General features: G+C 40.1%; 1 protein-coding gene across 4 annotated transcripts; it reads left to right on the plus strand.

The window, feature by feature from the left end:
* Positions 1-3,961: 3,961 nt before the first annotated feature.
* On the plus strand, positions 3,962-19,973 carry LOC102816864 (polyadenylate-binding protein 1-like). 4 transcript variants are annotated; one of them, XM_006877148.1, is made up of 16 exons: positions 3,962-4,321; positions 4,594-4,655; positions 7,386-7,579; positions 7,778-7,893; positions 9,406-9,545; positions 10,837-10,931; positions 11,100-11,237; positions 11,421-11,516; positions 14,241-14,513; positions 14,719-14,809; positions 16,009-16,119; positions 16,208-16,362; positions 17,025-17,109; positions 18,086-18,216; positions 18,639-18,732; positions 19,508-19,790. In XM_006877148.1, exons 2-15 carry the CDS (start codon positions 4,598-4,600, stop codon positions 18,729-18,731), a joined length of 1,776 nt encoding a protein of 591 aa, XP_006877210.1. In that variant the 5' UTR covers positions 3,962-4,321; positions 4,594-4,597; the 3' UTR covers position 18,732; positions 19,508-19,790. The 4 variants fall into 4 exon arrangements, with proteins under 4 accessions (XP_006877210.1, XP_006877207.1, XP_006877208.1 ...); XM_006877147.1 differs by having other exon boundaries at positions 4,057-4,337; positions 4,427-4,655; positions 7,386-7,483; positions 19,508-19,722; XM_006877145.1 differs by having other exon boundaries at positions 3,962-4,655; positions 19,508-19,651.
* Positions 19,974-24,559: the final 4,586 nt, after the last annotated feature.

A 24,559-nucleotide genomic window follows, 5' to 3' on the forward strand; every position in this document is an offset into this window, starting at 1 on the left:
GTGGGGTGAGGAAAAGCTCAGTCCAGTGGTCAGAACAACCTCTTGGTGATCAGGGAAGGATTACCAAAGGGGAGTAAGAATAGTTTGAGAGTTAGGACCGGAACCAGGACAATGTAGTTCAGACGTCTAGAAGTAAAATAGTGTGTTAAGAGAGGGAGGAAAACAGGGTTAAATTCTACCAAAATCAAGGAAGATGGACTGAAAAAACTCCAATGCACGTATCAAATAGAGGGAACTCATTGGTGACTGTTGACAGGAAAATTTAAAGTAGAACTGGACGAAGAAGTCTTACTGTAAGTAGGTTGAGGAATTAAGGGACGATGATACAGGGGAAAGGAAAAACAAGCCCTACGAAGAGGAGGGATGTGTTGTTAGGGAGTATTTTTCTTTTGTTTTTGATGTTTGATTAGAAAGATAAGGTTCTGAGAGAAAAAAGCTGGGTGGAGACAGAGAAGAAATGATTAATGGATATTCGGAGCCGGTTTTCAGTTCCAATTGCAGCTACCACTGATATTTGCTGCAGGGCTTTGACTCCCTCTCCAGATTCTGTAAACCCACAGCTGTTGAGGCAATTCTGACTCATAGTAAACTCTAAAGAACTGAGTAGAACTGCTCCATAGGGTTTCTAAGACTGTAAGTCTTTACAGGGGTAGACAGCCTCATCTTTCTTCCACTACTGCACCCACCCTCCCTCCCACCCCCAAATATGAAAACGGCATCCACAGAATGTCAAGAAGCACAGCTGCATACAAGTCCAGTACCAGCTCCCTTCTCAAAAGATTTAATAATCTACAAAGAATGGCTCTACCTTTCCAGTGATTAGCATGTTTCTGTCTACCACCATTCTGAGCATCTATTTCCTGTGTCAAGTTGCCCTGGATGCTGAACTTTTCATTGGGTTTATCAAATGGAGGTTGTTTGTTCAAAATTTACTCAAGAGCAAGGGAAAGTCCTTTAAGAATTATTTAATCAGGACTTTAGTGAAACCTGTGCATAAGACATCTCTAGAGACTATTCAGATTCACCACAGACAGCCGCATCTTGAGTCCTGGTGTGATACTGTGTGACATTATAGAAGGACTAGACTGTTAACTGCCAGGTTGGTGGTTTAAATCCACCATTCACTCCTCGGAAATTCTATCTATATAAGGTCATATGAGTGGGAACCAACCCAACTAATGTCAACAACAGTGCTTGCCAAACTCTTGCTTTCTTACAAAGTTTTCTAGACTCCATTATTTTTTTCATCTTTGTTATTTACAATTATGTTCTAGTGAGAGCCACAAGAAACTGTACCCTCGACTTTCTCTACAAAAAATGTTTGGAAAATTTCCTGGATAGATAATCTCAGTAAATATGTGTGGTTTTTAAAGTTTGATTTTTTATTACTATAATTATTAACTATAATAATTACCAAGTTATTGGGAGCAGTCTCCCTTCTTACTTTGATACTGAATACACCCCTTTGATACCTGTCTGGGTTTTCATATTGTCTCTTCAATAAATAATGTTTTCTTTTAAACAACAGTTATAGAATTTCTACCCTCTTATTTTTAAGAAAACAATTTGAGAATGTACTAGACAATTATCACAGTCTAATAAAATGCTGGAGTTGGATGTTTATTGCACTGATTTTAATGCTTAAATTTATATGATTACCAGAGAGCTCATCATAAGTCTATTGAGGACAGGAATTTGTCATTTATCTTCCTATACTTACAGATACAGTACTTTCCACTTGTAGGCATTCAATCAATATATTTATGGATTTATTTTAACCATAGTTGTTGTTAAGTATGGTCAAATGGATTCTGACAGCTGTGAGGGTTTCCGAGGAGATGCTGGTGAGTTTGACCTGCCTACCTTGCCCTCCTGATGTGGTGCTGTGGGTTAATGCAAAAAGCCCGTTGAACTGCAAGGTCGGCGGTTCAAGCTCACCAGCTGCTCCTCGGAAATCCTATACAACATCGGTATTGGTCCGAATTGACTCAATGGCACTTAACAACAACAACTACCTTGCGGTGGTCCAGAGTCTTATCCAATATCGCTGCACCAAAACTCAGTATGAACAGTGATTTAGTAATAGATGTGTCCTGGAGTCCTGGTACAGTGTTGTAGGATAAACACAGTCCAGTCATTCAAACCCACCAGCAGCTCCTCAGAAACACTACACAAGGTTACTGTGAGTAGAAACTGACTCTAAGGTACTTAACAATAGATGTGTCTTCTTAATGCAGTCCTAACTTTTGTACTGTTGCTGAGTAAGGCACCCGAGGTAACTTTTTTTTTTTTTTTTAAATACTATCCTTGTCCAGCTAAGATGAGAGCAAAATTAACACTTATGTGGGATTCTGCTGGTTTAAATTTTCATTTAATGAGAATACATATACACCTGGCAATATTGTTGGCTTGTGTTAAGTAAGGTTTATTAAAGAATGTATTGGGCAACCATTTAACTTCTTTTGAGACTATTTCTTTAATAAAATGAAATTATTACTACTTGCTCTACCTTCCACACAGCACTGCTGTCAGGAACAAATCATAGGATGTTTATGTAAGTGCTTTAAAAACTGGACAGGGAATTTGTATGCCAGCTTAATGTTCCTTTAACCGGAAATTCTATTTATTTTATGGCTACCAATTTCTTCAGTTTCATATTCCTGTTAAAGCCACAAATGAATACACAAATTGTTTAAAATCTTTATATTAAGTTGTTTTAAACTTCTCCTAATTTTGCTTGGTAGCAGTTCTGTGATGCCATCTAAGTTTTCTACCTCCATTGACATTTCTCTGGCAGAAAGACCACGAATCAATTTCAACTTAGCACCTTAAGGTAGTCCTTGTGTGGCGCAGTGGGTTAATGCGTCAGACTACAAAGCCGTTTGAACTGCAAGGTTGGCGGTTCAAGTTCACAACTGCTTCTGGGAAACCGTATACATGGTCGCTATGGGTCGGAACCAACTCGACAGTACTTAACAACAACCACCTTAAGGTAGTAAGTGGCCCCGACTCTTAAAAAGAGAGAAGCAACAGTGACACCCCCCCCTACATACACACAAACAGTTTTCCCAAATTAAAACCACTTGGACCAATGACAGTGCCCAGTGGAGAGACCGACAGTCTAGGACTGAGAAACCAGAGGGCTAGGATCCCAAGAACCTCTCCTCCCCCAGCCCACCTGCTCTGGGCGGGGCTGGGGACTGGCACCAGGGACCGTTGAGTCCACCAACGGGTGTGCAGGACCCGCGGCCAGTTAGGGTCAGCGAGCGCCGCGGCAGTTGGGGACTCCAGCTCCCAGTAGACACCGCTTCTGCGGCCGGTGCGCGTGGCGGCGCTGCCCGCTGGGACTCGTAGTGCCGTCCGGGTAGGAGAAAGGGGGCGCACCCCCTGGTTCCTTTTAGGCACGTTTCGGAAACGGCATCTAGAAGCGGCCACGGAGGGCCACTTGTGTCCCGCGTCCCTCGGGAACAGAGGGAAGGGGAGCTGGGCTGGCCGCAACGGGAAGAGGCCTCTGCGGCGGCGGCGCACGTGGGGGGTTGGTTAGCGCCCAGGAACCCGGAAGCTGCGCGCACCGCCCACTGCCGCGGTGACGGGTTAACGCTCCTCAAGGATGGAGGTGGGGCGTGGTGTATGGAGGGAGGGGCCATCCCATCCGATTCTATGGAGAACCGCCCGCGATCCAGCCCTCCCCTGCACGATGGGCCCTCCTGGCCGCGGCGCGTGCGCAGAAGCCCCGCCCCGCCTCCCCAGCCCCACCCCCACACCCGCTGAAGCCGCCGCCGCCACCTCTCCCTTCCTCTCGGCTCTTTCCTCCTCCTGTTTTCTTTTCCCTCCTCCCCTTTGCCTCCTTTTCTCCTCCTCCTCCGGCGCTGACGCTCGCGTAGGGCCCTGGCGTCAGACGCGCGGGGGCGGGGCGAGTGCGGCGGGGGGTATAAGTAGAGGGTGCAGGAGGCGGTGCTTCCCCTTCTCCCCGGCGGTTAGTGCTGAGAGTGCGGAGTGTGTGCTCCGGGCTCGGAACACACATTTATTATTAAAAAATCCAAAAAAAATCTAAAAAAACCTTTTAAAAAACCCAAAAAAAATTTACAAAAAATCCGCGTCTCCCCCGCCGGAGACTTTTATTTTTTTTTTCCTCTTTTGTAAAATAACCCGGTGAAGCAGCCGAGACCGACCCGCCCGCCCGCCCGCCCGCGGCCCCGCAGCAGCTCCAAGAAGGAACCAAGAGACCGAGGCCTTCCCTCTGCCCAGACCCGACACCGTCACTCTCGCTCCCCAGCCAGCAGCCAGCGGCAGCGGATCGACCCGGTTCTGCGGCCGTTGAGTAGTTTTCGATTCCGGTTGATTTTTGTCCCTCTGCGCTTGCCCCCGCTCCCCTCCCCCCGGCTCCGGCCCCCGGCCCCAGCACTCGCTCTCTTCCTACGGAAAGGTCGCGGCCTGTGGCCCTACGGGCAGCCGTGCCGAGATGAACCCCAGTGCCCCCAGCTACCCCATGGCCTCGCTCTACGTGGGGGACCTACACCCCGACGTGACCGAGGCGATGCTCTACGAGAAGTTCAGCCCGGCCGGGCCCATCCTTTCCATCCGGGTCTGCAGGGACATGATCACCCGCCGCTCTTTGGGCTACGCGTATGTGAACTTCCAGCAGCCGGCGGACGGTGAGAGCCGGGCCCGGCGGGCGGGCTAGGCCGGCGGGCCCGTGGGGAGGGGGCTGGAGGGCTTGTCAGCCCCTCGAGGGCTGGTGGGGCGAGACTTCAGACGCTGGGACCCCGGGCCGCACCGCCCGGAGCCATGTTCCCGTTGCCCGCGGGGATCCGCGCAGCCGGCAGCCGCACGCCCGCCACTTCCTCCTTTGCGACCATTTTCTCGGCCTCAGCCGCTCTCAAACTTTAGGGTGATGACGCGCCGGCTGGCTGGGTAAGATGCGGTTCTCCTTCGACTCTCCTGCCGGTAGCCATGGGATTCTGGGGCGTCCAGTTCCGAGCCCCCTACTCCGGTAGTAGATGGAGGCGTTCCCACCACCCGGGGCTCTTGCCAGCGACCCAGGAAGGGGAGGAAGTGCGACTCGATGCTCGAAAAATAACCACGTGTTGAACCCTGTAACCTCGCAGGCCCGAGGCCTGTTCCTGCTACTGGCCCAGTCGCCTGGGGGAGCCACAGGGCCTTAGAATGAAGTTACTTGGTGCTGGGTGGTCGTCCTCAGGCCTCTGAATTCTTGGTAACTCAGTACTCATGGACCCAGAAATGTAAATGAACAGAGTCGTGCTCTGGGGACTTCCCCCACGATCAGGCGTTTCTCACGCTCTAACCAGCTGGGAGGAGAGGTAGAAGAAAACTGCTTTGTGAAGGCCATAGGTTTTTTTTTTTTTTTTTTAAATCCCAATTAGTTTCATAGTACCGGTAATTTGTTCATGACATTTTTTTTAAATCTTCTTTAATAGATCTTGTAGTTTATAGTTAGTTGTTTCAGTAATTTGGACTAGTCCATATGCTTACCTGTTGCCTTCAAGTAGTTTTTTTTAAGTGCTCAAATATTTATTCATTTTGGAAAAGGTTGCATACAAAATAACAGGTTTTTTGTTTTTTGGTGGTTTTTTTGTGTGTGTGTGTGTAGTTACAGTTCACACAGTAATGGGTAAACCGATGAGATTTATGACATGAGTTGCCAGATTTTCAATCGCCTCTCAAAAGTCAGATTCACTTGACTTGGTGGCCCAGTTTTACATTTTTTTTTTTTTTTCGTAGTTTATACCTTGCTGATGTAATTTAAATTTACATTAAGCTCATTGAGTAGAATTTCAGGTTTCATTTAGTCAACAACTTTGAATTAGGTTCAGTTGATACTGAGATTTTGGGTAAATCTGACTTTGTACAACTGCAGTGAAGCTTTACTGTCCTGTGTAAGCAGTAACTCTAAATGTCACTCCATTACAGTTCTTCAGTAACTCTCCCAGGTAGGCTTTTCATCACTGAGTGTAAGATGAAATAAGACTAGGGAAGGTAACTTTGGGACGTATGCAATGACCTTTCCAAATCGTTGTTTTCCTTATTTACGACTGTGTTGATGGGCATGTACAACAGCTTCTGAAAGTGATCAGTTTCCAATTTAATAGGAAGAGATGACTCAAGCCAAGTCATCTAAAACTGCTGGGGGAGCTAAGTGGGTGTGGTCGACGAAGTTGACAGCTGATTAGCATTATCTTCTGGAAACTGGAACTTTAATTTACAAAAAGTAGCTAGAAATTTTGCCCTGTCAGTAACTTTACACTTGTTTGGGGATTGAATCAACTTGATTGCAGTGAGTTGGGTTTTATTTTTCTACTTAGTCTCAATGCCACCATTTAAGCGGAATATAACAGTTTCAGTGGAACTTAAATGTTAAACTGTTAACATTTTTCTTCAGTGGTACAGATAAACATTTGATTCATCACATCATAGACAAATTGTGGAGTAGGGTAGACTGAATTCTGGTACTATCCAAAAATTTGATTACGTTGTCAAATTTTGTAATGGTAGATTTCTGTCAGACATAGAAATCTAAATTAATCAAGAATATGTAACCTGGTATTTTAAGAAGTCTGATTACAGCTAAATGGCCAGCTTTACATTAAAAGTGCTATGAGTTCTGTATAGGATTTCTGAGGAGCAGCTTGGTAGGTTTGTACTGCTGATCTTGTGGTTCGCAGTCCAGTGCTGATCCTACAGCACCCCACAATAAGTTAATTCAAGTGTTGATCTAAGCAAATTATATTTGTTTTTGTTTTCATTTTACTTGGTTATAGGAAATTTTGTCATAAATTGGTGAAATTTCCAGTATTTCTGGAGCTTTTTAATAAAATGGACTTTTTTGTTGTGATGAGCAATGAAATGAGTTTTGGGCAAGTCATAGGCAAGCAGTTAAAACCATGGAAATCCGTAGGCCTTTGGATAATCTAGACTTTCATAATGCCATTTATTGCTTACTAAGCAATTGTGTAAAAGGGAGAATCTTAATTTTATGTTGACAAGGAACAAAAGAGGTACTTAAAGTTGTTGACAAGTGAAGAGGTTTGAGAAAGTATATGCCTCTTAATGTTTGTGAAATTTGATTTCTTTATATCTTTTGGCATTACACATTTTAAGTGCAGTGTGTAGTGACTGTAGAATAAATAAGCACAGGAATAACCACAAGGTTGGTTTAAGCCCACCAGCCCCTATGCAGGAGAAAGATGCTTTCTGTTTCCACAAAGATTTATAGCCTTGGAAACATATAGCACTTGACATGATCTGTCCATCTTGAAAGCTACATATAAAGAGGAAGAGTCCATAAAACCACCCCTTGTGTAGCTGACATGATTTTACATAAAAGTTTTGAAGTATTACTTAACTCTGAAATGTCCTTTCTACAGCGGAGCGTGCTTTGGACACCATGAATTTTGATGTTATAAAGGGCAAGCCAGTACGCATCATGTGGTCTCAGCGAGATCCATCGCTTCGCAAAAGTGGAGTGGGCAACATATTCATTAAAAATTTGGACAAATCCATTGATAATAAAGCACTGTATGATACATTTTCTGCTTTTGGAAACATCCTCTCATGTAAGGTAAGCAAGAATGTGACAAGGAAACACATTCGTAGAATTTGTTTATTCCTTAAGATAGTAAGTAGTAACCGTTGCTATCGATTTGTCAGTAGATATGTTTATGGTCTGTATATCCAGGACAAGTTAATCTCTGAACACTGAGAAAATGGTAAATCAATGGCAAGTAATGAAAAGTAGGTGTGCATTTCTTTTTCCTAGGTGGTTTGTGATGAAAATGGTTCCAAGGGCTATGGATTTGTACATTTTGAGACACAGGAAGCAGCTGAAAGAGCTATTGAAAAAATGAATGGTATGCTTCTAAATGATCGTAAAGTGTAAGTATAAATGTTTATTCAGATTTGGTTTTAGTATAGTGCAGGGTAAAAACAAATGGTAAATTAATGTAATTTGGAAAACTTTTGACGCAAAAATGACAGTAGGAGAAAATTTATATACAGAAGCACAAAAGTTTTTTCAAAGTAAACATATAGCTTTAAAACTAGGAGTTCAGCCCTTGACTTAATCTTCCTAATTCCTGAGGTACTAATTATTGGCCCATTTTATAGTTCAGGAAACTTTAGGTGTGTAAAGTCTGAAATTCTATGCCTACCTTAATTAGAGATAAAAAACTAAATGATGAATTAGAGGTAAAAACTAAATGGTCTGGTATCAGCCCACCCTCTGTACTCGACCATACTGCTCCTAGTGCATATTTATCGGTGTGAAGCTGTGGGTTAGTGCGATGGACTGCAGGGTGTCAGTAGTTAAAGCTCACCAGTTTGTTGAAATAACAGATTTTTATGAGCCCAGAGACAACTGATACCCATCATTAGAACCAATGGATTTTACGTCATTGACTGGGCAAATTCATGTGTATGGGAAATATATGTAAAAGTGAGTGTGTGCTGTGTAAACTGCAGTGTCAGTTGAGTTTGGTTCCCCAGAGATGTGGTTCTCATACACTGCATCGAGTGATGTGATAGGTCTATGCTTGAAAGAGTCATCATGTACACGTGTTAGCTGGTTGAGTTCCTTGTGGATTGCATGATAAGAAAGCATTCCTATGTAAGTCCTCGTGGTGCCATAGGACACAAACTCCACTGCTATCTGCAAGATCAATGGTTCAAACCCACCAACCAACTCCTCCTGTGTAGGAACTAACTCAGTAGCACTTAACAGCTCTGTAAGAACCCATACAGGTCTATAAGGAAAGTGTATGAGAGGTTGAATGTAATCCTGCTGATCTCCTTTGTTCATTCAATTTACAATGATGGAGAGTTAAAAAATTTTTAAATCCTAACTATTTAGTAATGAGTAATACTAATAAAAGCTATTTTTTAAGGAATGCTAAATGTTGTCAAATCAGTTTTGACTCATAGTGACCTCTGTATAGAGTTTCCAATAAGTGGTGAGTATAAAAATAACAAGTCTTCAAACCAGTGTGTTATGGTTTGACCGTGTGCTGAGAATTTATCTTTCCACTCTAGTTTTACTGAATGCAAATCTACATTTTACCAAGATCCCCAGAATCTTTATTGGCATAGTGTACATACCCTTCCACTCACTTGTTAGGGACAAGAGAAATCTCTTTAACTATTTAGTTAGGTCAATGAGATGGAGAAGTATTTAGGGGAAAATGTTGTTTTCTGTGTGGGTGGCTGTAGTTAAGAAAATTCATTCTTTGCACTTACTTTTTTTAAATTAAGGCCCTATTTCTGTTATAGTATGCTTTTTACTAGATATTCTGAAATTCATAGTAACAATTGCAAAATAAACCATCAGGCTTAATTAATCTGAATTTCATAAAAAATAGAACCTAATTTTATAGTCCTTACATATTTTATTAGATTTGTTGGACGATTTAAGTCTCGTAAAGAACGAGAAGCAGAACTCGGAGCTAGGGCAAAAGAGTTCACCAATGTTTACATCAAGAATTTTGGAGAAGACATGGATGATGAGCGCCTTAAGGATCTCTTTGGCAAGTTTGGTAATGTGTCTGAATTAAATTTTTACACTCAAGTTCTGAGAAATTGCTCAACATTAGTTTTGGCTAAGACTTTATACTGGAAAAGTAAATGAGATGAGAATTTCATGATATTTAAAAACTATTTGGATTATGCTACTGCCAGTTCACTTTTGTAGAATTCTATCCAGGTTAGAGTCAAAGTTAATAGTATTAGATTAAAAGCAGTGAAGTATGGCTCTTTTTAAGTTAAGTGCCTTGTATGGGTACATATAAACCCTTCTCAGAGGCATGCATTTGACATAGCCACCTACAGCTCGTGTGCAGTGCGATCTTTAGTTACAAGATAGTAAATGTGGTCATTGTATTTGGCCATACTCAGCATCATGTTTGTTCAATGATTCTAGTGGGGAAAAAAACACCAAAGATGTAAATTTTCCTATGTTTTTTTTTTTTTTTTCCTGGATGGCTTCCTTCATTTCAAATTCATTTCTTTCAACTTAAACTTAATGAAATGTAAGCAGCCTTACTTTGTAAGGTAGTGGTGTTAACAGATCACCAATTAACTTTTAATTGCTCATTTGCAGATTGTTTGCTTGACCCTGTCCTTTGCTTTCCTTTTATTAAACTTAAAAGTAACTTGCTCTCTTTTTAAATATGCCAAATTAGTTTGTAAGTTGTAAGAAGTACAATTGTCAAGCTAGCATGCCCCATTTTCTCTAGTACTTGAGTAGAAATTGATCCTTTTGCTCTTAGGTGTAAACCATTAAAAATGTGGAAAATGTATGTCTCATCTTTTGTATCCCAAATTTCTTTATTTGATTTTGATTAGTTTGTTTTATTTCTTCATCGGTGTTTGAATACATTTTCCAAGTTCTCTGTAACCAAATAACACCTTGACTCCCTGACCTGAGACATCTGCCACTATAGTCAAGATTGCAGTGGGGGTTAGGTTTGTCTTTAGAAACAAGCCACCTTCAGATAGATGTGCTGTGCATGCTCTCCACTCCCTGAAAATTAAGTTGGGTCAAGTCTTGAGGAATCTAATGGCAAGAAAATCAAAAATGAAAAACTCGCTTTTTAATCATCCTTCTTATATCTATCTAAAACATACCTCCTTAAGTAGGAGGAATCTTTCATGGAGTAGAGGTTATTTAGTTCCTTAGAGATCTTTGATGAGTAGTGTATCAATTTCTGGAGCCTTGGAAAATTCATTAAATTTACATTTAATTTTTTGTTTTACTTTTATGTGTGGCTGTTTTACAAGTATAGACTAACTGTAGCAATGTCTAAGTCCCTTTTTTTTTCTTTCTAGGACCTGCCTTAAGTGTGAAAGTAATGACTGATGAAAGTGGAAAATCCAAAGGTTTTGGATTTGTAAGCTTTGAGAGGCATGAAGATGCACAGAAAGTAAGAATTGAATACTAAGTCAGTTTTTGTATGTGGTTTTTTTTTTCTGTATTTGACAGGAAAGTATGGTTAAAGTTAGTCCTGCCATTTAAAATTACTTGATTTTTATGTATAATTTAGTAAATCTATTGGGAACAAATTGCAAGTCAATGATGTTTGTGATTTAAGGCTGTGGATGAGATGAATGGAAAGGAACTCAATGGAAAACAAATCTATGTTGGTCGAGCCCAGAAAAAAGTAGAACGGCAGACGGAACTTAAGCGCAAATTTGAACAGATGAAGCAAGATAGGATCACCAGATACCAGGTTTATTTTTATTGAAAAATAGCAATATAAAAATGGGAATTATAAACATTTTACATTATTTTTTGTTATTGTCAAGTAACTGGAGGGCTGGAAAGAGGGAATAGAGAAGAAACGGATGAAATAATAGGAAATACCAGTATGACTTGCATTTTCCTTTTTTCTGCTGGTTTTTATTCCTTTTAGGGTGTTAACTTATATGTGAAAAATCTCGATGATGGTATTGATGATGAACGTCTCCGAAAAGAGTTTTCCCCTTTTGGAACGATAACCAGTGCAAAGGTAAAGTAATGTTCTTGAAAGTGTGGTGCAGTTTACTTCCCCAGCCAGTTCTTAAGCATTTAGTGGGAATCAGGTTTTTGCTTCTTTACTTTTAAAACATAGATAGCACCTCATCCACATAGAGCAATGCAGTGTACCATGCTCTTGTTCATTTTGCTGGCTAAAAGGCAATTTTAAAGGAACTTAACACTTGCTGTTATCTGATCTATACATTCATTTGTAGAATTTATTCTGTGCAGTCAAATTTGTAAGATCGCCCATAGCAATGAAAAAAATCACAATTTTCTTTTGCTTGATTAGAAATTTGAGTCACACAGCAATAGTTTGTTTTAATTTCTGCTGTTGATGCTTTTGATTGTGTCTGTTGTCCAAGAGAAGTCCTGGTGTGGCACTGTGGGCTAATGTGTCAGACTGCAAAGTCATTTGAACTGCAAGGTCGGTGGTTCAAGGTCTTCCTTGTAAGAGCTTACAAGCTATTCCTTGTAAACCCTATACAGGGTTGCTATGGGTCCTAATTGATGGCACTTAACAATAACATTGTCCAAGAAGGTTGAGACTTGTTGCTCTGGAATGATTTCATGGATAGTCTTTAAAAAAACTTTTTCCTGCCAACCTCATGGACCAAAGGAAGCATCTGTGATCAGTGTGCCAGGCTCCATAAAGCCCTTATAGAGTAGAGCAGCATATTCATTGTAAGACTTACCAAGACTAATCTTTACAAACGCAGACTACATATCTTTATCCTAAAGAGTGTCTGGTGGGTTCAAACCACTGACCTTTCATTTCAGTTCAGAACTGAGTGCTTAACTGCTGTGCCACTGAGGCTGCTTTTGTGTGCCCAGAGAATGCTAGAATATTCATATGGCTTCCTGTTGTGTGCCTTGGAGTCAGTTTCAACTCAAGTAACCACTGCATAGGGTTTCTGAGGCTGTAAATCTTTACAGGAGCATAAAAGCCTCATCTTTCTTCCATGGAACAGCTGGTAGTTTCAAACTGCTGACTGTGAGATTAGCAGCCTGATTTGTAATCACTACGCTACCAGAGCTCTTTCTTGGTATTTTTAGTCACTTTTTTCTCATAGGGTTTCTGAGACTTGAAATCTGTGGGTATAGAAATCATCTTTATCCTATGGAGCAACTAGGTGGGTTCAAACTGCAGGCCTTGTGGTTCACAGTCCAGTGTTAAACCTATGGAGCCACCCTGGAGTAAGCCCTTAGCTTGCTCTCTGTTCCTTGAAACTTTACGAGTTCATTCCAAATATGTGAAATAGGCATGTTTTTCAAAGGAGAACAGTATATAGTTTTTTAAAAGTCCTTTGTCAGTCCTATTACTGTTGGTGGGATGGTTATAAAGTTGCCAATTTTTCATTCTGGAGGAGAGGAGATAATTAGTAGTGACACTTTTAAGACAAAACATTTCAGGAAGAAGGGTGAATAAGAAGACCCTTTCTGCCCTTCATTTTCCAGAGGGAACTGTTAAGATTTCCATGCATGTCCAAACACTTTATTTGTGTATGTATAAACAGTTGATAGAAAATGGGATTGTGCTATATATATTTTGTGGTTTTCCTTCTCAGGCTCTGGATAGGTATTTCACATTTTCTCCTTGTTTTTGTTCCTGGAATTAGCTATATCATAAGTTAGAAAATCATACCTATATTGATGAAAAATATTTGAGTACTGCAAATTCCTACTATTAGAAACACTTGTAATAAGCATGCTTTTGCATATATATCATTGCACGTGATTTCTAGCATTGTCATTGCTAAATTAGAAGTTAAAAAAACAACAAATTTCTCAATAGGAAGTGGTATTACATCTATTTAATGTGTTTGGTGGTTTTTAAATGTGGTGTGTGTTTTGTGTTTAATTAGCTTGCCCACACCTAATCATTGCATTTTATACTATCAGTCCTTTGTTTTATATTACAAATACTTTCTCCTTGTCTGTCACTTAAGAATGTATTAGAAAGATTTCATGTCATGTTAGGAAGATTGTTCTTTATTTTTCAGTGTGATATATTTATATTGCAGGGCTTTATTCTCTGGGTTGTTTTGTATCTCTTTGCTCATTAAAAAAAATTACAAACTTCTTGGCAGCCATTTAGTCTGCTTTTTCCTGAAGTATTTAGAGTCCCTCAGTATTTATGATCCATCCTGCTGGTTTTGAAGGTTTTTTTTCTCAAAAGTATAGTAAAATACTTTGTTGACCTGAATTGTTAGGGTGGTGGTGGTGATCTGCCTAGTAGTCGGTTCTGACTCTTAGCAACCCTGTATAGGGTTTGAGTCTGTAAATCTTTACACGAGCAAGAAAGTCTAACCTTTCTCCCTCAGAACCACTGGTAGTTTTGAAATGCTGACCCGACTGGACTCCAGAGTTTCTTGAATTGCTAGGGCAGTCAAATTTTCATTGTGACTGTTGTGTTGGTACCAAAAAAGTCAACTTGGTCTACCTTTAAAATACTGAGGCATTAAAATTTTAGTAGTGAAGATCCTAGCTGTTCATTTCCTTTATCTCTCTTGTGCTTGGCTATGTTAATGCATTGGTGTGGCTTCCCCTCATCTTTTGAGTATTTAGGGAAAATTCTGAATTAAAAGGAGGAATACAGGATAATGAAAACACTTAACAGATTATTCATTTTATTTAATGGCTGGAATTGATAATTGGTAATGTTATTTTTAGGCCTCATTCTATCAATAATCTTTTTTTTTTCCCCTTTCAATAGGTTATGATGGAGGGTGGCCGCAGCAAAGGGTTTGGTTTTGTATGTTTTTCCTCCCCGGAAGAAGCCACTAAGGCAGTTACAGAAATGAATGGTAGAATTGTGGCCACCAAGCCATTGTATGTAGCTTTAGCTCAGCGCAAAGAAGAACGCCAAGCTCACCTCACAAATCAGTACATGCAGAGAATGGCGAGTGTAAGAGCTGTACCCAACCCTGTTATCAACCCCTACCAGCCAGCACCTCCTTCAGGTTATTTCATGGCAGCTATACCCCAGGTAGGTGTTAAAGAACCTTGTGTTTTTAAAGTTTTCATATTTGGTTATTTTTAGTGTCTTATGGCCCAAGATAAGCCAGAACATGAAGAAATATATGAGTGATGCGTATGGGACCTTGTACATATTACGAGTGGTTAGTGTATAACTAGCTGTGTTTGCTTTTTTGTTTTGCTGATTGATTGATATACTTGTTTTCTTCCTGCAGACTCAGAATCGTGCTGCATACTATCCTCCTAGCCAAATTGCTCAATTAAGACCAAGTCCTCGCTGGACTGCTCAGGGTGCCAGACCTCATCGTAAGCAGTTTTCTTTTAATTAAGGTTGTCAATTACTTGGATTAGAAATACGCATGAAGCAAGAAAACGTTAGATTTTTGTGATACAATAACTTAACTTTTTCTAATTTATGGCCAACACTCATAATACACTTACCCATTTCTGTCTTATTGAGGGAAATTTTTATCTTAACTAGTTTGTTTATCTTAACTTGGGAAAGTTTTGGGACTGGAACCAACTCTTAGTTTCATATTTGTGCGGACAAATATTTCAAAAGATCTTGTCCCATCTAATGATGAGTGAGGGAACCAAGTCCTGGCCTTAATCAGTGCTGAGTTGATGAGTACTTTGGGAACAGACATACACAAAGAGTGTGACTTTATTAATTAATTACTTATAACTGTACTGTCCTTTTATGAATTTGTGTTTTTGATGTACAGATGCTAAAGCAGACTAATTTGCTGGGGTTTTTTTCTTAAACTGATATTCTTCCCGATGATAGCTAAGTTCTTGTGAAGTCACTGAGCCATGAGTTAATGAGTGTGGAGCCGTTGCTCCTACAGTAAATAGAGGGTTAGCTTCTTGTGAGCATCTGGTCACATTTTTGTCAGCCATTTTTTTTTAAATGTGGTCTGTTAAAGACAACCTGCTTAGTATGAAAGGAGACTTAAAAAAAATCATGGAAAATTAAATTTCAAGATGAGGTTTTCCCACAGACCTTTCTAAAAGCCCCCTTGTGTGGTTCATTAATGTACTCAAGGCAACAGCATTGAAGCTCATGCCTGAATAAAGCTTATCTAACATGTAGTTTCTCAAAGACCCATCAAACAGCCTTACTATAGAGCATCAGGCAACACTTTAGTATTGTGTTTCAACAAGTTGGCTGTAAACAAGCAGAATCACTAACCCAAAGCACAAAATATGGTCATTAAACAGACTATAAAATAAAGACAACCTGTTTGTAATGTGGAGCTAAAACAAGACCTCCCCTGTAAGCGTGCATGTTAGACAACAGAAGTGTTGTGTTTTGCGTGTGTACATGAATGACTGCAAAAGTGCTGTGAGTATTGATTTGGATTGGCACATTTGCAGATAAGGAATCTGCAAATAATGAGAATTGGCTGTATGCTTGCCACTTTTAACTTCTGTGCAAATCATAAATCTTAAAGTTGACATAGAGATTTGGATACCCAGTTCGTATGCTTTGTCTTTAAATGCAGCATTCCAAAATATGCCCGGTGCTATCCGCCCAACTGCTCCTAGACCACCATTTAGTACTATGAGACCAGCTTCTTCACAGGTCCCACGAGTTATGTCAACACAACGTGTTGGTGAGTTGTAATAACCCTTTGTGAAACTTGATCTTCATTTTGAAATAATGAGTCAAATGGCATTAAAATTGTTTTTTTTAATTTTCAGCTAACACATCAACACAGACCATGGGTCCCCGCCCTGCGACTGCTGCTGCTGCAGCTGCTCCCGCTGTCCGCACCGTCCCCCAGTATAAATACGCTGCAGGAGTCCGCAATCCACAACAACATCTTAATACACAGCCACAAGTCACCATGCAGCAGGTAGGGACGGCGTGGCATGGTGGCTTTATAAAAACGACAATCCTTGGTTAAAGAAATTGAAGGAGTGACATTAGAGGTTGTTATTGTAAATCTGTTGCTGGTTTTAGTTAAGTGCCATCTACTCGGTACTGACTCATTGAGACCCTTTAAAGGAGCAGCTGGTGAGTTTGAACCACTGATCCTGTGGCTTGCAGTCCAGTGCAGATTCTCCAGTGACATACTTAGACAAAATACTTCACATGTCCTTAGCTGTAGAGTCCTGGTGTGGCACTGTAGGGTAAGTACCAACTCATTGGCACTCCAAATGCTTATAGAGCTTAGACAAGAAGCCAGCAGTCTCCAACGTGAATTATTTATACTTACGGGGTTTCAGAGTTTTGTTTGACAATTATATGGAAGAAGAAAGGTTCAGATAAAGATTCAGTTGACTTAGAGATTCAACTTACCTGTTCTGATTCTGGGACCAAAACTGATTAGGGAGCTAATATAGAAAGAAGCGTGTTTGATGGTATCCATTGTGGTTCTACCGAGCTGAGCAGATGTTATTGATGAATATCTAAGGAATTTTATATTACCCTTATCACTAATGACTTATGCAGTGATAGCTGTCTGTGCTTGTTCTTTTACTCGTACATTTACCAGTTTTCCTGTTTCATATCTAGCCTGCTGTTCATGTACAAGGTCAGGAACCTTTGACTGCTTCCATGTTGGCATCTGCCCCTCCTCAAGAGCAAAAGCAAATGTTGGGTAAGTAGCTAATCCACCCAGTCAGTAAACTGTTAACTGGAAGTTTGGAAGTTTGATCCCACCCAGTGGGAGAAGCACCTGCCAGTTTGCTCTGCTGTAAAAGATTAAATGCTGTTGAGTCGGTTCTGACCCATAACAACCTTGTGTAGGTTTTCTGAGGAGTGGTTGGTGAGCTTGGAACCGCCAGCCTTGTGGTTCAAACTGACCTTGCAGTCCACCGCATTAACCCACAACACCACACCAGGACTCTGCCTAGAAAACCGATGACCCCTAACAGTAATTAAAATTTTGAAAAAGTTATGAAGTGTTAAGGAATATGAAATAATGAGAATTGGCTGTATGCTTGCCACTTTCAACTTTTGTGCAAATCATCAATCTTACAGTTGACATATAGAGATTTGGATACCCAGTTTAAGAGAAAATTGAAACATGAGGCAAATGGCTTAGACTGAGCACAGATTCAACAAACTAATAACATTGCTGAATCTCATATTGGGTAAATACCAAGAAATCATGATCTTTTGGGGAATCTTAACTCTTACAGAACCGATTTCCAAAGGAGACCTGTTGAAATGATGGATTATGTTTCAGCATAAATGTTGTTAGTGCCAGTGAATTGGTTCTAACTCAGCCACCGTGTAAGCAGTCCAGTGCCACACCAGGACTCCTAGCATATATATGAGATGGCTCCACAAAGTTTGTGGGAAAAAATGGAAATTTGCCCACAAACTTAGGGGCCCTTTCCATTCCTTTGTATATGCCGTATACAAGATAAGTTCTTCGATCCTCCCTTTATATGTTCTGTCAAGTTTTTTCTGACTCACAGCAAACTTATAATAGGGTTTCTAAGAGCAGATGGTGGGTTTGAACTGCTGGCCTTACAATTAAGTGCTTATCCTACTAGTGCTATACTAGGTCTTAACTTAATAAACTACAATAAAATATTATTGGAATTTTTTCATGTTTTTGTTCGTAGGTGAACGGCTGTTTCCTCTTATACAAGCCATGCACCCTACTCTTGCTGGTAAGATCACTGGTATGTTGTTGGAGATTGATAATTCAGAACTCCTTCATATGCTTGAGTCACCAGAGTCTCTTCGTTCTAAGGTAATTCAAATTGCATTTATCTAACTGCTTTTTCCGTGAAGGGTCTATTTGTAGGAGCATTTACTAGTGTTTCTATAAAGCACTGTGCAGTTCTAGATACTTTGTATGTCCTCAAATTTCCATTATGTAGAGGGGGTGAAACTCACTAGAGTTTTAGGTGATTTTGCCCAGTCCTCTCACTGTGATTGCCTGGATTCAAAGCCAGGCAGTCTAGCTCTCTAGCATCCATGCTCTTCTTTAAACTTGCTGCTTTCTCTGTTAGAGATAGGAACTAGCTAATACCAAGCTCTCTAATTCTAGATCAGTGCTAAAATCAATCCCAAAAGGCCTTGGATATAATTGATTGCTTTGATAATTCTATTAAGGAAGTATGTCTAGCCTTTTCTGAACTTATTTGCTCCCCCCTCTCCTTTATTATTTAGGTTGATGAAGCTGTAGCTGTACTACAAGCCCACCAAGCTAAAGAGGCTGCCCAGAAAGCTGTTAACAGTGCCACTGGTGTTCCAACTGTGTAAAGTGAGTGTTTTTCCCCTTCCAGGTAGTGTAAGGTTGTTTTTTCAATCTTAAAATGTATATAGTGCAATGTATATACTTAATTTTTTTTTTAGAGAGCAGAAATATAAAAAATGAGCCATCAAGTTGATTCTCATTCTTGGCAACCCCATGTGTATAATAATAGAAGTGTGCTTATAGTGTTTTCAATGGCTGATGATTCAGAAGTACATTTCCAGGCCTTTGTTCAAGGTGCCTCTGGGTGTACTTTTTATTAGACAGTCAAGATTGCTAACTAAACATTTTACCACCCAGGGACAATTTTTTAAAGAAAAGTAGAAATAACAGCAAATTTTAACAGTTGCATTCAACTATTCTAATCTCTGCTATTCGCTATTGTGAAAAAACAGCCAGAGAAAAATAGTGTATATTCTGGTCAAACTTTTTTTATAAAAATAGGCAGCAGCTGGCACTTTGCAACTAATAGTCTTCAAACAGTTAAGTTTTGAGATTCAAATTTTGTTCCCAGATTAATATAAAGATAAGTATACACAGAGTAGTTGGTTGCCTTAAACATAAGTTTTGGCAGTCTCTTGCTTTGCACAGGACTTACGACATTTCCTAAACTGTTCCTCCAGCTAAGTGTTTGAGAAAAAAGAGAGCTTGAAGAGTTTCTTCTGTGTATCTCAGTTCTCTAAGGGAAACGAATATAGTGGTTCCCAGAGTTATTGACAGTTTGGGAAATGGTTCTGAGAGCAAATTAGAAGAAAAGCATAATTTTTTTTTTTTACATTCACAGATGATCAGGGACCATGAAAAAGAAACTCGTGCTTCACCGAAGAAAAAGACCTAAACATCGAAAAACTTTAAATATTGTGGAAAAAAAAAACATTGCAAAATATAAAATAAATTAAAAAAAAAACAACAAAAAAAGGAAAGGAAACTTTGAACCTTATGTACCGAGCAAATGCCAGGTCTAGCAAATAAAGCTAGTCCTAGATTACTTATTCATTTAAAAACAAATAAAAAAACACACAAAAAAATAGTAAAATATAAAAACAAATTAATGTTTTATAGACCCTGGGAAAAAGAATTTTCAGCAAAGTACAAAATTTAAAGCATTCCTTTCTTTTAATTTTGTAATTCTTTACTGTGGAAAAGCTCAGAATGTCACTTCTGTATTAGATGACAGAATTGGTAACTGAGCAAGGAAACGTAATTTGGATTATAAAATTCTTGCTTTAATAAAAATTCCTTAAACCGTGCCTGTGGCATTACACTTTTTTCATTAACTGTATGGGCATTTGAAAACAGGTAACATCTTATAGCATGCTGAACTGTATTTAGCTGGCATGAGTATTTCTTTCATGAAAAGATGTGTACTGTTAGATTCAAAGGGAGTCTTGGTGTCGTAAACAGGAACCAACTCAAAGGTGTTCTTGATTTATGTAAGTCTCAAGTAAATTTATGAGATCTAGATTACTGGATTACCAAGGAAAATTTGGAGCCCTTGTGTGGTGCTCGTTTGAACTGCAAGGTTAGCAGTTCACGCTTACCAGCTGCTCCTTGGAGGAAACACCCTACACAAGGTCGCTATGGGACAGCACTTGTTGTTGTTGTTGTTAAGTGCCGTCGAGTCGGTTCCGACCCATAGCGACCCTGTACAGGGTTTCCGAGGGTGTAAGTCTTTACGGGAGTAGAAAGCCTCATCTTTCTCCCGCGGAGCGGCTGGTAGTTTCGAACCACTGACCTTAAGGTTCGCAGCCCGATTCGTAACCACTACGCTACCACTTAACATAGGATAAATACTAGACCACAAGATCAGTTTAAACCCAACAGATGCTCACCAGAAACTCTGTACTGGGTAATGAGTCAAAACCAACTCAAGACAACAATAAAGAGACATATTTACTAAATTACCTTAACATCCTGTACAAAACATAAAACATCTGTCAGTATTTTGATATTAACACCAGTTGGACCATGGATCCACTTGTTCACTTAAAAGTTTCTAGGCTAGAACGTAAGTGGTTTCAAGACCAGTTAACTGTTGAGTCTAGTTATATCAAGTCCTGGTGTGTTAATATGGATAAGCAATTGACCATGTCAGTTTGAACAACAAGGTTGGTAGTTCAAACTCAAACCAGTGGCTCCTGGGAAACTACAGGGTAGCTATGAAGTGTAACAACATTGTCATAGTACAATTTTTACTTTAAATGGCAAAAAGAGACTAGTTTTCAGCCTAATTCTACAATGGCCATGTTAATTTTGATTTAATCTGACTCTACACCCTCAAACTACTTGGTAAAAAATTTTGGAATTGCACTCTGGAGTGGGTGGGCTTAGAACTGCATAAAGACCCAGGACACAATTCAAGTGCGCTTTGAGAAAATGGTAACTAGTTTCACCTCTTACATATTGCTATTGGAGTGAGTTTTCTGAATTCTATACCTTGTCTTCTCATTGCCTTTGTGATCAAATCATTCTTGTGGCCCTGTAGGGTAAAGCTGGACCACAAGATTGGTTTGGGTTGCAAGCCACCCCTTGGAAACCCTGTATGGAGTCCCTGAGTCAAAACCCACTCCTGGCTCTTACAAGCCTGGTACACACTAAGCCATTCAGTGAATTCTAGCATATTACAGCCCGCCTTGCCTGAAGCCTTAAGGTGCATTGGGGATGACCTACTTTTCGCTGGCTTCCTTCCTCTTGACTGAAGTGCAGTCTTTAATTACCCTGCCCTGTGGCTTGTCACATCACATTGTTGCACTGACATGTAGATTGCAGGTAGATCATCTTTGGAGTCCTGGTATGGCATTGTGTTACAAAGTGCTGGACAGCAAGGTTGGTTTGAGCCACAAGGTCAGTTCACTCACTAGCTGCACAGGGTCACTATGAGTCAGTACCGACTTGACTTACACTTAAGACCATGTTTTTGTTAACAACATAAAGTGTAAGGAGCACTGGTAGTGTAGTGGTTACCAATGGGGCTGCTAACCTCAAGGTCAGCAGTTTGAAACTACCAGCTGTTCCGCAGGAGAAAGATGAAGCTTTCTGCTCCCACAAAGATTTAACAGCTTTGGAAACCCCATACAGGGTCTCTGAGTCAGAGCTGACTATGCGGCACATCACCACCACCACCACATAAAACGTAGCATGAAATTTATTGATCTGTAAATCTGTTTTCCCCAAAGACATTTATAAAGATACAGAAAAATAAAAGGCAGTAGCCACTCCTCAGAAAGCCTACACAGGGCTGCTGTCAATCAGCATCAACTCGGTGGCACTTAGCAACAACATAGAGGAAGTTAAGAATGTATGTATTTTTCAAAAAGAAAGGTCTCAAAACAACTGTTGGTAATGAAGAGATGGGCTTGTGGTTGGCAGTGGGTCTTTTGTTCCTATATCTTGTCCCCAGTAAAAAAAAAGTAATTGGGATTTCTTTTATTCTCATTTTCAAACTGCCAAGTAGACATGGCAGCATTGATTTGGGGAAGTATTTTATGAAACCTTAGATTTTTTTTAGCAACTAAAATTAAGATATTTTGACCATTAGCATAAAATGGATCTGAGGCTGTATTATGTGTTAAAACACTTGTCCTTTCCATTTTAAAATTTTATCTAATTTTTTTATAAGATGATTTGTATACTTTTTATAATACTGTTTAAGGAGCTCTGGTAGCGTAGTGGTTACGAATCGGGCTGCGAACCATAAGGTCAGCAGTTCGAAACTACCAGCGGTTCTGTGGGAGAAAGATGAGGCATTCTGCTCCCGTAAAGATTAATAGCCTCGGAAACCCTGTGCAGGGTCGGTCTGAGTCGGAACCAACTCCACGGACATAACAACATGACATTGATACTTAGTGAAATTGCAGTTAATGGACTGCAAACAAAAATTATAAAATAAGGTCTTCTTGAAGAGTGAAATATTTTTACTATTTGTTCAAGCCTACTTTTTTGTCTTTCTGTTTTACAGTAATTCATAGATACTTTTGAACTTGAGATACAGCCATATCAAAGCAGCCATGCTCTTGTGAATACTTCCAAATCCAAGTATCACCTGCAACCAAGCAGCTGGATCAAAAATGTCTCGCTTTAGTGCCAAGCATGTTATTTTTTTAAATCGGGTTTACTTTGAAATAATCACAGAGTTACAGAAAAGTTGCAAGATCTGTTTAAATAATTTCTTAACTTGATGCTTCACACCTTGAATACTTTGTTTTATGTTTTTGGTAATGCCGCTGAGTCAGTTCCAACTGGGCAATGCCATTTGCATAGGGTTTCCAAGGCTGTAAATCTTGGTGGGAGAAAACCTCATCTTTCTCCTGTGGAGCGGCTGGTGGGCTTGACCCAAGGGCCTGGTGATTCACAATACAGTGCTTATTGCACAAAACCACTGGACTCTCCTTTTTTTCCTGTAAGCAATCATGATGTTACATGACCTCGAGTTGGTCTGACTCAAAAAAGATTCCAGGTACAACACAAAGCACTACACAGTCCCATGATACTATTATACTCACAACGGATCCTATGTCTGAGCCCATTGCTGCAGCCGTCAGTCCATGCCGCTGAGGGTCTTCTTTTCTACTGATACTCTACTGAGCATGATGCCCTTCTCCAGGAAGTGGTCCCTCCTGATAAACATGTCTAAAATTAAGTGAGATGAAGTCTCACCATTCTCCCTTCTCTGGAACATTCTGTTTTTCTGAGATGGATTTGTTCACCTGGCAATCCATGGTATATTTAGTATTCTATGACAACACCATAGTTCAAAGCCATCAATTCTTCAGTTTTACTCATTGTCCAGTTTCCCCATTTATGAAGCAATTGAAAATACCACAGTTTGGGTCAGGCACACTTTCGACCTCAAGGTAACATCCTTGCTTTGTAACATTTAAAGAGATCTTTTCTAGCAGATTTGCCTAATATGATACATTGCATTCATCTATGAGCACTGATTATGAATCTAAGTAAAATGAAATCCTTAAGAACTTTAATCTTTTCTCAATTTATCATGATAATGTTAACTGATCCAGTAATGAAGATTTTTGTTTTCTTTATGTTTAGGTGGTGGTGGTGTTATTAGGTGCTATAGAGTTGGTATCAACTCATAGTGAAAACAAGGAAACACTGCCCAGTCCTGGGCCAACCTCACAATTGTTGATACATTTGAACTCGTTGTTGCCAATCCATCTTGTTGGGGGGGCGAGGGGTGTCTTCCTTTTCTCTGACCTTCCACTTTACCAAACATGATTTCCTTCTCTAGGGATTAGTCTCTCTAGACAATCTGTCCAAAGTCTGAGTGACAAAGTCTGGCCATCCTGGCTTTCAGGGAGCATTCTGGCTGTACTTCTTCCAGAATGTACTTCTTCTTTTGGCAATCCAAATATTAATATTCTCCAACACCATAGCTCAAATGCATCAATCCTCCAGTCAATTCTTCTAAGTGTAATCCAGACTAACGGCTGTATTGTTTCATCTTCATCAAGCAAGGTTATGTCTCATCTGCATATCACATATCCTCCAATCCTAATGCCACATTCTTCTTCCTCTAGTTCAGTTTCAGATTATTTGCTCAGCATACAGGTTGAATTAAGTATGGTGAAAGGATACAGCCCTAATGCACACCTTTCCTGATTTTTAAAGTATGAATCTGTTGCTCTGTTCAAATGACTGCCTCTTGGCCGATGTACAGGTTCTGCATGAGCACAATGAAGTGTTCTGGAATTCTCACTGGACTTCTTCCTTCATCCCCATTGGTGCTTAGTTATATGCTACTTCTTGAAACAGTTGAACACTGACCAATTCTTTTTGGTACAGTGACTCTGTCCTTTTCATCTTTTTTTTTTTTTTT

This window comes from Chrysochloris asiatica, unplaced genomic scaffold (genome assembly GCF_000296735.1).
Source record: "Chrysochloris asiatica unplaced genomic scaffold, ChrAsi1.0 scaffold00444, whole genome shotgun sequence".
Taxonomy (NCBI): Eukaryota; Metazoa; Chordata; class Mammalia; order Afrosoricida; family Chrysochloridae; genus Chrysochloris; species Chrysochloris asiatica.